The sequence below is a fragment of the Cyprinus carpio genome, chromosome B23 (assembly GCF_018340385.1).
Source record: "Cyprinus carpio isolate SPL01 chromosome B23, ASM1834038v1, whole genome shotgun sequence".
Classification (NCBI taxonomy): Eukaryota; Metazoa; Chordata; class Actinopteri; order Cypriniformes; family Cyprinidae; genus Cyprinus; species Cyprinus carpio.
This window is the reverse complement of record NC_056619.1, coordinates 22,258,949-22,274,117: the sequence shown is the minus strand read 5'-3', so window position 1 is coordinate 22,274,117 and position 15,169 is coordinate 22,258,949. Positions and strand designations below refer to the sequence as shown.

The following is a 15,169-nucleotide window of genomic DNA, read 5'->3' as shown; positions in this document are numbered from 1 at the left end:
CGGAGCCTCGGCCTACACTAAATAGGGGCAACATATTCACATTTATGACCAACTTCTGACCACAGTTTCATGTCATCTAAAGTCTTTATTTATAGCCTAGCTATGGTAGCCGACATACTCATAAATCATAAAGAGACGCCTTTTATATTAGAATATTCTTTAGACAATAATTGCACAATTTTAATTATGCAAAACCAACAACATTACAGCAGTGGGTTTTAAAGATGTTTTCTTTGGATTGTTTGAGTACTCAAAAGAGAATACAGCAAAATATAACTTAATTTGTGTTTCCTGATTGCTAAATGTCATATAAACATAAACATAAATCTGTCTTTAAACCTTTCTTTTTTATATAAAAAAATAATAATAATAATTAACCATGGTTTTGCTACACTCACAGTTTAACAATTGTATTTGTAGTAAAACTGTGGTAAAAAAAAATAAAAAGTTCTGAATCAAAAGACTCATATACAATCAGCCTGCTATTACTCAGATATTACTCAGATAAAATATCCCTGCATCTGACAGGAAGAACTGTCTTTCCTCGTCTGAGAAGACTAATAAGGTTTCTGATGAGACTCTGGCCTCATCTGACACAGATTGACACTGAGGACTCAACCGCTGTGGATGAGCTCCTACTCCACCAGATGGCAGTGTTTACAAGACATCCACTACATCAAACCTCTGGGACTGTCCATACTCATATGCCTTGTCCAAATACTTACACTTGGGGTCTTTGCACTTGATCACTTGACTACTTATATTACGTGTTTCCTATATTTGGCCCAAGAGTTCAAGTGAGGATGAAGACCAGAAGTTTTTGCACAACTTTTCATTACCTGATGGGACACACTTTAATTTTAGGTGCTTCTAATTAAGTGATAAATAGCAGTTGCCCTGTCTAAATACACACACTTGCAGTTTTGGCCACTTGAGAGTAAGTTTTGTTTTGTTGGTGCAAAGGTGAGTAGCCTATATTTATTTCAACAATTGCAATTGCTATTTATCACTTAATTAGAAGCACCAGAAATTAAAGCGTGTCCCATCAGGTAATGAAAAGTTGTACACACACTTGTGGTCTTCATCCTCACTTGAACACTTGGGCCAAATACAGGAAATTCATCATATAAGTAGTCAAGTGATCAAGTGCAAAGACCACAAGTGTGGGTATTCGGACAAGGCAACAGATTAACCTAATTAACCATACATGAGACACACACACACACACACACACACACACACACACACACACACACACACACACACACACACACAAACATTTCTTGTGGATTATTGTGATGTTTTTATCAGCTGTTTGGACTCTCATTCTGATGGCACCCATTCACTACAGAAGATCCATTGCTGAGCAAGTGATGTAAGGCTACATTTATCCAAATCTGTTCTGATAAAGAAATCAACTCATCTACATCTACAAAATGGACATAAATGCACATTTGAGATTTGGCTCCACTTACAGTATAAACCTACTATTGGATGTTGTGCTCTGGTGCATAGTTTGACTCTAAATTTACTCAATGTTTACTGTTACTGGGGAAAAAATGCTTACTTTAGAATTCAAAGGAATCTGAAAAACAAAACAAAAAATGTTTATATGTTTGCTATTCAAATCATATAAAACTGCATGTACATACACTTTATTATATAATATAATACATGAATTTATTATAATATAATTTTAAACATGCAATTGACAGAAAAATTTACATTTCATTTTCGATTACATAAAATATGGCTGTGCTTAAACATTCAAAACTGTTAACATACATTAATGTCAAGTGAAAAACTCGAAATACATGATTTTTACAGAAATTATATGATGATTATATGATGTGGTTTGAGTTACTGATGGTCACTCTTTAGTATCTCTGCTGCGGCAGATGATGTTGAAACTCTGAGGAAAGTGAAAAACACCCATGATCCCATCCATGTCGATGGACTGTGGCTCGGGCGGCCAGGAGAATTGAATCCGCTGTAAGAGAGACGTGATGTACAAGAAGAGCTCCGTCCTCGCCAGAGTCTCCCCGAGACAGACCCTCGGACCTGATAACAAACACACAAATCATTATAGTAACTTTGCCTAATGGTTAAATCTGTTTATTAATTTGACAAACAGCTGACTCACCCAATGAGAATGCGATGAAAGACTCTGGTTTGAAGAAGTTCCCATTTTCATCCAAGAAATTCTCCGGGTTAAAGGTGTCTGGATGATTCCAGTGCTCCTTATCACTGAAAATTGCCGCTAAGTTTGTCATGACCATAGTTCCCTGTATGAGGAAGTTCAACAGAGTTAAACTGAACTTTTCACAAATATAACTTTAAACCCATATTAAATCCTCTATCTAGTTCCATGTTTCATACTGGAATCACTTCTTACATAGTAAAGAGTGTATGGAAAGTGTATGGCATACGAATAGCCTCAAAGTCTCATGTTGTTTGTGAACGAATGATTCAGACTGTCTGGAGCAAATGATTCATCAAAAATATCTGACTCAATATGAACAGTTCTTTACAAACATATTGCTAAGGGAAAGCCAGTGCTTATGTAACATTTTTTCAGTGAAAAATGACTTAAGTAACTTCAGTCATTCATTACCTGGGGAAAGTCGTATCCTCGTAGTTTTGTGGGGCGAATAGTTTCATGAATCACTCCAAGAGGTGCAATGTTGGCACAGCGCTGAATCTCATGAACAGTGGCATATGTGTACGGCAGTTTGTCACGGTCATCCATGCTGGGCAAGCGGTCGTATCCCAGCACCCGAACAATCTCCTCATGACATCGCTCTGTGTTGTGAAAAAAAAGGGAAGTAGATTAGCATTTTCTGAAGGAAACAGTGGCACTTGCACTTCAACAAAACAATAGTGTCACATATAAGATTTATTGTTTTAAATATTAAATATATTTAATTTGAAAAAATTGGGAAAAACATTGGAAAAAATGTGTCCAATGCTAGCGTTTAGCTTTAGCACCTTGTACATCTGAGTTTTGAATCAAGTAGATAAGCCCCCATCTGATAGTGTTCGCTGTTGTGTCGGTTCCAGCCAGAAATAGGTCAAGTGCTGACATAACCATGTTCTCCTCATGAAACGTGGAGCCCTCGTTAGACTTTTGCTGCTCCAGATGAAACAAATCCATCAGTTTACTGAAGCTACATGGATAAATGAGAACCCTTCTGTCATTAACAGATATCTCACTTTCTCGATCTCCAGCAGGTAGGCATCAATGAAGTCTCGAGGGCTGTTAGGATCCAGAGTTTCCTTGTGTTCTTTTATTTCATCCCGGATAAAACCTAATAACTCAGTGAAGTTCTGCATGATCTTCTGGTGTGGCCCAGGGAAATGCTTGATGAAGGGAACTAAGTTTAAAATCTGAGATAGACAAACTATTATAAGATCATTGAGGAAAATATGGAACTTAATGTATCATTCCCATTACATGTTTGTAATCACTACAGGTCACATGACTCACCGCCTAACTGATATTAAAATTCTGCAAATAATTATTTTCACACAGGGTGACCATGGCCAATAACAAATACATGATTAAAATAAAATAAAATAAAATAATCAAATAAAATGAATAATTTGATTATACCTGTCCTGCAGCTGACCCTGTGAGCATGAAGTGATTATTCAGGATTTTCAGAAGGTATGAGAAGCGTTTGTTATCGTAGTCAAAGCGCTCTCCAAACATGATGGAACAGATAATGTTAGAAACCGCATTCTGTATGTCATGCTGTGGGTCCATAGACTTTCCTACAAAGAAACGTGCATCAATATGTGTGAAAAAGTCAAGTGCCAGTTTATATTCAGTCCAGTTAGAATAGAATTTTGAATTTTAATATTGAAAATAAGTGTAACAAGTCAACATTATTTATGCCACAAATATAACAAGTGTTTCAGAAAGACTTGGATGCTGTTAGACCTTTGAAAGCACAGATGAGCTTGTTCGCAGCCCAACACTGTGGAATGAGTTCAAATAGAACATGAACAATTCATACCTTCTGCTTTAAGCATTTCAGCAATCAGATAACGGCTTTCCTCTAACACACGGTCTTCTACTGATTTCTTCCCCAGGCCAAAATTCCTGAGCGTGTGCAGAGCAAAGCGTCTCTGTTGCCTCCAGGAGTGACCAAACGGGGCTATTATTATTCCTGAGAAAAAGAGAATAAAGCATTAAGCCGTGGTTTACAGTGAATTTAGAACAGTTAATTGTTAGGCACGATGCAAGACAGAGTAAATAAATGTATTAAAGGGTTAGTTCACCAAAAAATTCTGTCATTTATTACTCATGTCGTTCCAAACACATGCGTTCATCTTCGGAACACAAAGTAAGATATTTTTGATGATTATGTTGATTAAATTTATAGGGAAAAGCATGTACATGCATCGTGCTACACTCCAAAATGGGTGAAGATGTGGGGGAATAGGTGGGGGGACAGCATTGTTGAATAAAGTAGTTATTTTTGTTTTCTTTGCGCACAAAAAGTATACTCGTAGAAACTGAAGTTGAGCCACTGATGTCACATGGGCTGTTTTACCGATGTCTTTAATATGTTTCTGGGTCTGGAAACATGTCAGTTGTGTTGCTGTCTATACCAGTGGTTCTCAATTCCAGTCCTTGTGACCCCCTGCTCTGCACAATTTGTATTTTTCTCTTAATGCTTCAGAAGTTTGTTCTATTCAAACGTAAGTGCCCTGAGAAGTGGACATCACAGGATATTCCGCCATGATTCCAGTTCGAAGGGAGCGTATATGTTACATTCAAAGTGCACTGAAGTGTGCGAGACATGAATTTAAATTGTATTTATTTACAGAGGTTTATGATGTCACACTTGTCCGTGTGTGAAGGGGGGGGGGGGGTGACACCAGCAGGGGTCACTCATACTTCATTAAATAAATACAAATAATTAATTTAACTGAAATACATAATATAAGCATAGAATGCATGGACTGCATCCTAATAAAAAATATTTACAAAATAAAAATGTGCTAAACATGCTGTATTGCGAGCACTTCCTGTGTTTATTTGCTCCTTTAAAATGAGTGGCTTGTTGTTTTCCTCAGTTGTAGGCTTAAGTCGCTTTGGATAAAACCATCTGCTAAATATATAAATGTAAACATGGAACCGCAGCAACACAAATGCAGTGTCGCATATGGATTTAATGTGTATGGCATCAAACGCAGCTCAACCAAACATAATCAAGGACCGTAACTATCCGTTTTATAACCGACCTTCTCGAATCTGATTAAGTACTAAATTCAGTCTTCATATTTTTTAAGCAAAGCAAAGGGACATAGTGTCATTGGCTCTCAACGAAATAACCCAAATGTAAAGGTTCTTTAGTGGAATCTATTGTGAAAACCACCTTTTGGAACCTTTTGCTGTAAAAGTGTACTTTAAAGTATAGAATGAAATAGTATAAAATCCAAATTTTTTAAAATCTAAATAACGTTTTACTGACCAAGTCCTTTGGTTAGCCAGTCTACAAGAGGCATAAATGGTCTTCCAGAAAAGGCTTCCTGAACAAATGCTTCCTTGGTGACCTGGATTGTATTCAGGACTATCATTGGTTTCCTCCCAAAATACACAGCAGACATTTCTCCATACTGAGACAGCTGCTCGGAGAAGATCCACAGCGAATTTAGTACATCTGAATTTCAAAACCGGTATGAATTAAATGTTAAATCCCTACCATAAACACAGCAAAGACTTACTGATCTTATAGCCTCAAGTGGCTTCTTAAAACTTGGTATGGTTCCAACAAAAGGCAGAGGTCTGGGGCCAGGTGGAATTTGACCTCTGCATGAATTAATCCTGAACATTTCAAACAGAACCATAAAGATCAAGCCCAGAATCAGAGCCAGGCATACAGAGGTCAAATCTAAGTTCATCAGAGTCGTCCACATGGTGACAGATTCATTCCAAGACAAACACAAGAGCAGCGAACCACCAGTGAGTTTTATAAAAGCAAATGCAGAAGAGGGTGGAGACACTGGAAGAGTTAGACTTGCAGTTAACCCTTTCAGTTGTGTTGATACAACTGATTAGATAAATGCATATATGAGTACCTTAATCCCAATGCATCGAGCATAAAATAAACTAAAGAAATGATTAAATGATTTCTTGTGAAGCTGTCTTTGTATGAAACAAAACTATCATTAAGATGCATTTAACTTCAAACTGTTGCTTCCAGCAAAATTAAAAGTCCTCTATCCATACCACGACTTTCTGCAGTGAAAAAGTAATGTCATCTGAATTAGGAGAGAAACATGCACAGACCAAAGACAGTTCACTATCGAAAACTGTTCTAAAATTCTGTAAGCAACAGAATATTTTATATAATCTATGAACAATCATAATTGTTTCCTTTTACCGGAAGAACAAACTTGACAGAAGCCGGAATGACTAGTTTACAGATAATCAGAAATAATAATCAATCACATGATGCAAGAGGCATGTAAAGGTGAAAAAAATAGTACAACTAAGACAAAGGTGAAGAATTCAGTCACAATGAAGTTGATGCAACCTCAAGCAATACAACATTTACACATTTGCAGGGGTGTAGCAGAATATATTCATTCATAGGGGTGGTCCATCCCACACAGAAAAATTCCCTCTTGTGGGATCCAGGTCACCCTCAGTTAAAATTGACATTTTAATAATACCATGGTATTATATTCCTATACCATGGTATATGAATATAGTAATCATTCAGTTCAACTTCATTATGGAATTTCACTGTCATAAGTAAGAATAATGGCCACTTCAGGCTTGTTAAAGATGACACAGAATGGTACCTGAGGATCTGTACACTAAACGCTGTACTACAGTAAAGTGCTCGCTAAGGGAGAACCACCATCATCTGATATATGTGAGTAAACGTCAGACTTATATTACTACTTTGATAGTTTTAGCCATAGAGAATTACAGTACAGTTTTATCAACATTTTACAGTGATAGAGGCAGACAGGTCATGGATCAAACCCTAACAAAATACAGCTGTATTACCATGTTTGTTTGGACCATGGTATGGTAATACCTTATATTTTGACATGTAACATGGTATTATACAGCTTAAGATGGTAGAATACTATAAATCCATATCTATCAAAGTAGATGTCACCACATTATGGTTTTGTAAGGGGATATTTGAACTGATCTTGAAGCTAATAGACCACATCCAGTGTAAACACTATTATTTGAGAATTGCCAATGTTATGGTACAAATTATAGCTTCCTACACATTAGTCAGGCATTGTATATTTGTAGTAACCAGGTTTTTCAGAATCAAGCACTGTAAATGTACTTACAAATGTAAACATTTTTGTCCACTAAACTGTGACCACAGAAAATAGCATTAACTAGGATTACCTGAATTTTTATATCACAATTCAAGATTCCACTCAAAAAAAAGAGAGCACTTAAAATTAGTGTATTCTTAAAATTTATTATAGAAATGGCTAAATATGTTGTGTTTACATCTGAAGACCACAAAAGAACTTGTTGTATGTAGTCATGCACAAATTAGGAAACAATGGTAAAATTGAGGAAGTTGCTTGAACTGTGATTAGGCACCTCAGGGATTGTTTTTCTTTGGCCCTGTCCAGACAAACGTGGTTATTTTTAAAACCGCAGCTTTTTCTACGTGGTTTGGCCGTTCGTCCACACGCAAATGCAGGTCACTGAAACCAAATATTTTTGAAAAAGCCTGCCAGGGTGAAGATTTTCAAAAACTCAGTTGCAGTGTTATTGTGTAGACAGTGAAACTGGCGTTTTTGGCTTGTGACGTCGTAGTCGGCACTGTTATCTCTGCCTACTGGAAACTTTTTCAGGTTTCTGATTGGCCAACATGGCTTTACAGTAGAGATTATATCGCCACCTGTTGGCATGGCATGCTCTTGACAGTGCATCATAGCATGCGTTTGCGTTTTTATGTGGACAGAGATTTTTTTTTAAAACGGAAGAAGGAAAACATCTCGGTTACGTATGTAACCTTGGTTCCCTGGATAGGGAACGAGATGCTATGATGACGTCATTGCTTTGGGAACACTTTCGGTGTGACCTGGGACATGGACTGCTCTGATCAACAGAAACTTTGTCTGAGCCCAAAGAAGAACAAGCCGCGCCAGCCTGTACAGGGGGCGGGAATGTAATCCTCCTTGGCGATTGAGGTACGAAATAACTGTCATGTTGCCTGTTCTGACTAACAAGTGACAACCCCTCAGCTGAAGTAAAAACTGTTTGAGAGCCAGAAAGACTGCTAGCATCTGCAAACGATTTATGTGCCAGCCACTGTGTGGAGTCTGGATAGAGGCACACAGTGGCTGGCACATAAATCGTTTGCAGATGCTTTCTCGATTCTGTGGGTGGTGGTGCATGGCCGTTCTTAGTTGGTGGAGCGATTTGTCTGGTTCATTCCGATAACGAACGAGACTCCGGCTTGCTAAATAGTTACGCGGCCCCGTGCGGTCGGCGTCCAACTTCTTAGAGGGACAAGTGGTGTTCAGCCACGCGAGATGGAGCAATAACAGGTCTGTGATGCCTTTAGATGTCCGGGGCTGCATGCGCGCCACAATGGGCGGATCAGCGTGTGTCTACCCTGCGCCGAGAGGCGCGTGTAACCCGCTGAACCCCGCTCGTGATCGGGACTGGGGATTGAAACTATTTCCCATCAACGAGGAATTCCCAGTAAGCGCGGGTCATAAGCTCGCGTTGATTAAGTCCCTGCCCTTTGTACACACCGTCGCTACTACCGATTGGATGGTTTAGTGAGGTCCTCGGATCGGCCCCGCCGGGGCTCCTCGCGGGCCCTGGCAGAGCGCCGAGAAGACGATCAAACTTGACTATCGGGAGGAAGTAAAAGTCGTTACAAGGTTTCCGTAGGTGAACCTGCGGAAGGATCATTATGGTTGGCCCTGCAAAGGCGAGAGGCTCTCTCTGAGACACGGGAGTCGGGAGGCCGGGGGCTCCGGTGTGGCCTCCCCCCCGCGAGAAAGAAAACGGTCGTAACACACCGAAACAAGGGCAAAGGCAGAGTGGGAGAAGGAAGGATCAAGTCCGAGACGTCTCCTTCGGCGCCCCTCGTCCCGCTCCAGGGCCTGGCCTCCAAAGATGAGTAAAGGAATCAGGAACTGCTATTCGGAGCCTGAGAATGAGAGGCCTTGGCTGTTAAACTCAGGTCCATCCGTTTGCGTTGTCATGGGCGAGCAGGTGGGCAAGACCTAGGGCCCCAGTCCTTATGAGGGGGTATCCTAGGCAATGGCTCATGTCGCTGGACCTCGTAAGGGCACTGCATAGAAGACGAGCACGAACGAGCCGCAATTGGTTGACGCTCTACTTCCCTAGCCCTGCATGGGATGAGCTGACGAAACATGACAGACTGTTGTTTATCTGCTCTGAACTTTTCCATGACAGTCGTGACTGAATCCCCAAACAAGCCATCATGAGAAATGGGGGCGTCCAAAATAAAAGTTTTGTCCTTTTCTTTGATGTCAGTGAGAGTGAGCCAAAGGTGGCGCTCAACTGACACTAAACCTGCCATGGACCTGCCTATTGCTCGAGCCGTGTGCCTGGTAGCCCTAAGTGCCAAGTCAGTAGCTTGTCTGAGTTCTTTAACAGCCTGCGAAGTCAAGCCTTCTTCCTTGTCCAGCTCCTTAAGCACATCTGCTTGATAAGCCTGAAGTACACCCATAGAATGGAGCGCAGCCGCGGCTTGTCCAGCAGCCATATAAGATTTCCCGACCAAAGCGGATGTAATTTTACATGACTTGGACGGCAACAGGTGGTGACTTCCAAGGTGACTTCCAAGATGGAGCCGAGTTCGGCGCGAGATGTGCAGCGAGAGTCTCTTCTACGGCTGGCAACGCCACATATCAGTGTTCTGCCATCTTAGAAACCGTGGCAAAATCAGCGGAGGCAGAATTAGTGATACGTGCCGAAAAAGGTTGTTTCCAAGACCTCAAAACCTTGTGGTGGAGGTCTTGGAAGAAAGGGATAGGCCTACGGGGCTGAGATGGAGTGCGTGGTAGACAGAAATCAATCGTCCAGTTTCGACTGTGCCTAATTTTTCACCGGCTCGCTATCCCTCTCTAACCCCAACTTATCCACAGCGCGTGTTACAATGTCTTACAGTTTGCTGTAAGACGGGGAGGTGCGTTTCTCCTGTCCACTCAGAGGGAGAGAACTGCACACTTCAACCAATAAATCCTCCGAATCAGAGACCGCTGTGGACAGCAAGTCTTCATCACACAGCATACAACCGAAAGACATCGTATCACGAACTTCCAGGGTAGGCCACAAATTATCGTTGCCAAAGACAACGGGATCCCTGTAGTGCTCTTCGAGCACTTGCACTTGGCCTGGAGAGAGCAAGAGAAAAGGAGAAAACTCCATTGTCTCACCCTCTATGAGCTCCGGCTCGCATGTGTCACCAAAAGCGACCGTCTCATGCGGCGCCTCGGCAACCGCAGAAACGGGATAGCGGGGGTTAGACATGGGGCCTACTTTCTTAGAGAAAGCCGCGAGCCTCGAGCGCAATACTTTTAGCCGCAGGCTATCACAGTGTTGACAATCAAAAAAGCTGCTAAGCGCTGCTTGAGCGTGTTGTCGGCCCAAACATAGCACGCATCTGTCATGAGTGTCTCAGATCAAGTCAAGTCTGCTTTATTTGTCGATTCTTCCACATTTACAGTACATGCATACAGAGAATTGAAATTGCGTTACTCTCAGACCCTTGGTGCATACAGCTAACCCTAACAGTAGAACATTAAATACAGATAAAATATAAAGTACAACTATACAAATATACAAATAGGTCATGTAAAAAGAAAGATAAGTAAAGCAGCACAAGGCACATGATTGTAGTGCAAAGAGCTTATTCAGTCTGATTAAAGTGTCAAAAATCTCAGAGAGCAGTTCTTTATTTAAACTGACAGAAGAGGTAGTTGAATGAGGTCAGTTAAATACTAAATGAGGTAGTGGGCAGACCAATGCTGCACAAAGTGTCTGGTGCAGGTCCCAGTGTGTAGTGGGAGCTGTGGGGGGAGACTGGGGTTCAGAGTTCATTGGTACATGGGGAAAAAGAGGGAAGGGGGGCAAGGTCAGTCGGGAGTTCAACTTTCTGACAGCCTGATGATTGAAGCTGTCCTTCAGTCTGTTGGTCCTGGCCTGGAGACTCCGCAGTCTCCTCCCTGATGGCAGCAGACTGAAGAAGCTATGTGATGGGTGGGTGGGATCACCTACAATGCAGAGGACTTTGCAGAGGGGACACCAACGATCTTCTCAGCTGCTCTCACTATGCGTTGATGGGTCTTTGTCCGCTGAAGAGGAGTAAACTGCTCTTAGAAGGAAAATAGCTGAGAACAACATGAAAAAAGCTTTCCTATGGGCGACAGATGATTCGCTTCCTGAAGAAAATGAAATCTGATGAAATAGCATGCGGCACACTGATATAGCTCACCTACGTGTGCATTGGGGCGGTGCTAAGCGCTATTTGGCCAATTAATTCGTGTGAAGGTATAAGGGCTGCAGACATTCGTCACACCGAAGGTGTTCCTAAAGCGATGACGTCATCGCAGCATCGAAGTGGACCTATGAGAGGGAAACTGTTTATAAAAATACCCGTGTAAGTGTGGACATGGCTTCAGTCTTGATGAATTGCTATGCTAATGTTTAATTATTTTAACTACATACTACGTAAAATGTTTTATTAGAAATATTCACAACCTTGTAACCATTAAATTTTTATTAATTATATACTTTAATTTATGCATCCTTCCAAAAATTTACTAAGCTTCGATTTTAAAGCAGCTGTGTTTTGTTCCCTCAAATTAATAGATTTTTTGCAGGCATATACATAAAGTGCATACAATGATGTAAATAATGCATTAATTCAACCAGTTCTACAATTTTAAACATTTGCACAAACAGGGTGCGTTGCAGCTCCACATGAATATGAATAATACCGACATGATAGTTTACACCTGTACAGGCTTATTACAATAATACCATCTGTCAAATGAGCAGAGGCGGACAGAGTACACAGATTCATTACTTGAGTAAAAGTACAGATAACCCTTGCTAAATTTTACTCAAGTACAAGTAAAAGTACTACAGTCAGATGTCTACTTAAGCAAAAGTACTGAAGTACTTGTTTTTAAAAGTACTTGAGTATCAAGAGTACAAGAGTACATTTTCTAAATATTGCATTACTACTGCCACAGTGCTTACATTTATGTACAGAAGCGTCCTACATGGAGTTATGATGAAAAATTTTAATGTTAATACCTTGGAGAATGTAAAAGGAATTGAAAGTAAAATCAAGTAATTTTCATCTTTTTACCATGTTGCTTTATTTAACATTTCTCACTTGTGCACAATGGCAACGCTCTGACAAACCTCTGCTAGAGTTTTAACGGAATTTTTGCACCCACATTTGAACCTGACTGTGTTAAACACACTGCATACTCAAGAACATCAAAGAAAATGCTCAGCTTACATTAATGTGTAATATCAGAAAAGAAAGTTCAGCTAAGAATTGTGTGTACATGTGAGTTTCTCTGTTTTTCATCAATCAAATCAATAAACCTAAATCAGCAAAGAAGACAATATAGCAATGTTCTGACACAGCTCTGAACCTGACCGTGTTATACACGCAGCATAGAAGAGAAAATAATAATAATTAAAGAAAATCAGCTAATCAGCTGTGTTTAGGTCAGCGTACAAAGAAGTAAAAATAAAATTCAGCTCATTTTAGTGACAGTATTAAGCACCTTTCTCTCACTTTGACATACAGGCAAAGGCAGGAGAAAATACTTTCAGCTGAATAACACCATTCTCAAACACACACAATCTATGTGTGACAACTCTCTCTGTGTGTGTGTACTGTACTGTACTTCAATTCAATCAAATGTCATGAAGTCTTTGGCAGATAGCTGAATGTGATTGCTGATAGGCTGTGTCCCAATCAGTGGCGCCTGCACAATCCAATCACGTTTGAGAGGGAAACGACAACAAATTTCCGGATTTTTTCTTTTTTTTTCGTCGCACGAATTTTTTATCGGATAAGTACGGAGCCCTGCACGTCACCTGTAGGAGAAAAAAAATCAATCCGTGGCGACGGTTTTGCAATCCGTCCCCTCAGTTTATAAACCGTGCTCACAAATTCTTAAACTGTTCCCTCGGTTTAACAAACCATACCCACAAATCTCCAATCCGTGCACTCAGATTTTGTTAACCGTACCTTCGGTTTTTGAATCCGTACCCACGAATTCATAATCCGTGCGTACGCTTTCGCAATCCATTCCCTCGGATTTGTAAACTGTACTCATGGATTCATGCAGCAAGCTCAAACGTAGCCTACGTGTTAACATACAGTTTTATTGAATATTATTATGTGGAATAGGCCTACAGCAAATTTAATAAGAAAGATGTGCATCAAAATCTTGTTTAATTTATGAACATCTTAGCACTTGATTATTATTGTATAATAAACCTGGCATTGTGACTCTGGAGTAATTTGTTCCTCTTTTGTAAGTCGTTTTGGATAAAAGTTTCTTATGCATAACCTGTATAATAATATGTAATAATAATAAGAAAAAAAATAGTAATTTTTATTATTTTAATTTATAGGCTAAATAAACGCGTGCACTTAAAACCGTAAAAATGTTTGTCATAAAATAATTAATGAATGCTTTATTTTTAAATAACCTTTTACAGTTTTGGAAATGTGTTTGTGTAGCCTACTATTCTTTATTAACATGAAGAGTTATTTTGGTGATTTTATTATACTAGCTTTTCCCCCAGAGTTAGATGCACGCTTCACTGTTGATTTTATTATTAAATAACTAGGCCTATTATAACAATGCTTTTTACCCTTTTTTTAAATTTTTTTAGGGAATTCAGGGAATTTTCTATTCTTTTTATCTTTAATTTTAGGCTATAAAACACAGGCGGAGGTGTTTTATCCTATTGGTGATTAATGTAAAATAAACGCTAAAAAGAAGACTATTTTGTGAGTGCGGATCATGGTCTCATAGGATAATATGAAAAATAATGTTTAATAAACAGAAATGTCTGAATCTGACGGTGGGGGCGGAGCCACAAATCTGTGAGTTTATAAATCCGAGGGAATGGATTGCGAAAGCGTGCGCACGGATTATGAATTCGTAGGTATGGTTTATTAATCCGTGGGAACAGTTTAAGAATTCGTGAGCACGGTTTATAAACTGAGGGGACGGATTGCCAAACCGTCGCCACGGACTGATTTTTTTTTTCTCCTACAGGTGACATGCAGGGCTCCGTAGTACGGCGTTTCATCCACACAGAATCCGGCGTTTGGAAGAGTGAAACCGATGTTTTTTGAAACCGGGTCCCAGAATGAATAAATTTGAAAACGCCGCCTTTGCGTTTTCGTCTGGACGGCGAATCCGTATATTTTCTGATATGATGAAGTCATCAGCCCACGTCTCGCCCTAATGAGACACCGCTTTGTCACGTAATAGCAACAAAAACATGAACAAACACTGAACGATTGTCTTTTTATTAACTAACATTAACACAGATTAATAAATGTATTGTTCCATGTTCATTTGTGTACCACGAGCAAGGTTTATGCGCATAGTCCAAGTCTTCTTCTCCATTTTTAGTGTATCTCTGTGGCAGAATTACAGCGCCACATGCTGGTCTGGCATGTATACTACATCGTTTTGTGGTTTCGTGTGGACGCGGATATTTCTTGAGACGAGGAAAAAAAGATCGGATTGGGGTGGACGGGGCCGAAGAAGTAACGGGTACTTACGGTTATGGATAGAAATGTAGCGGAGTAAAGAGTACAATATTTGCCTCTCAAATGTACTTGAGTAAAGTCATGAGTAGTCCCCAAAAATGATACTTGAGTAAAGTACAGGTCCCTCAAAATTGTACTTAAGTACTGTACTCAAGTAAATGTACTCCGTTACTGTCCGGCTCTGCAAATGAGAGATTATAAGTGGAAAAAAATAAAAATCTTTACAGTGTTAAAATGGTATTACAGTAATGAAGTACAACACAGAAGTAGCCTTTAAGGCCAGTTTCACTGATACCAATACTACTACTGATGTTTCTATTAATGCATTTTTCCCTGAATCTGAGCCATTAATAATAGCCATT

At 39.9% G+C, this 15,169-nt stretch overlaps 1 protein-coding gene across 1 annotated transcript; it reads right to left on the bottom strand.

The window, feature by feature from the left end:
- Positions 1 to 1,699: 1,699 nt before the first annotated feature.
- LOC122134265 (cytochrome P450 2B4-like) lies at positions 1,700 to 6,046 on the bottom strand. The gene is made up of 9 exons (XM_042751405.1): positions 5,737 to 6,046; positions 5,484 to 5,637; positions 4,020 to 4,172; positions 3,614 to 3,774; positions 3,214 to 3,387; positions 2,989 to 3,130; positions 2,615 to 2,802; positions 2,144 to 2,285; positions 1,700 to 2,061 (listed from the first exon to the last, which is right to left on the bottom strand). The coding sequence occupies exons 1-9, from the start codon at positions 5,926 to 5,928 to the stop codon at positions 1,871 to 1,873; spliced, it is 1,497 nt and encodes a 498-aa protein (XP_042607339.1). The 5' UTR covers positions 5,929 to 6,046; the 3' UTR covers positions 1,700 to 1,870.
- Between the last annotated feature and the right edge of the window lie 9,123 nt (positions 6,047 to 15,169).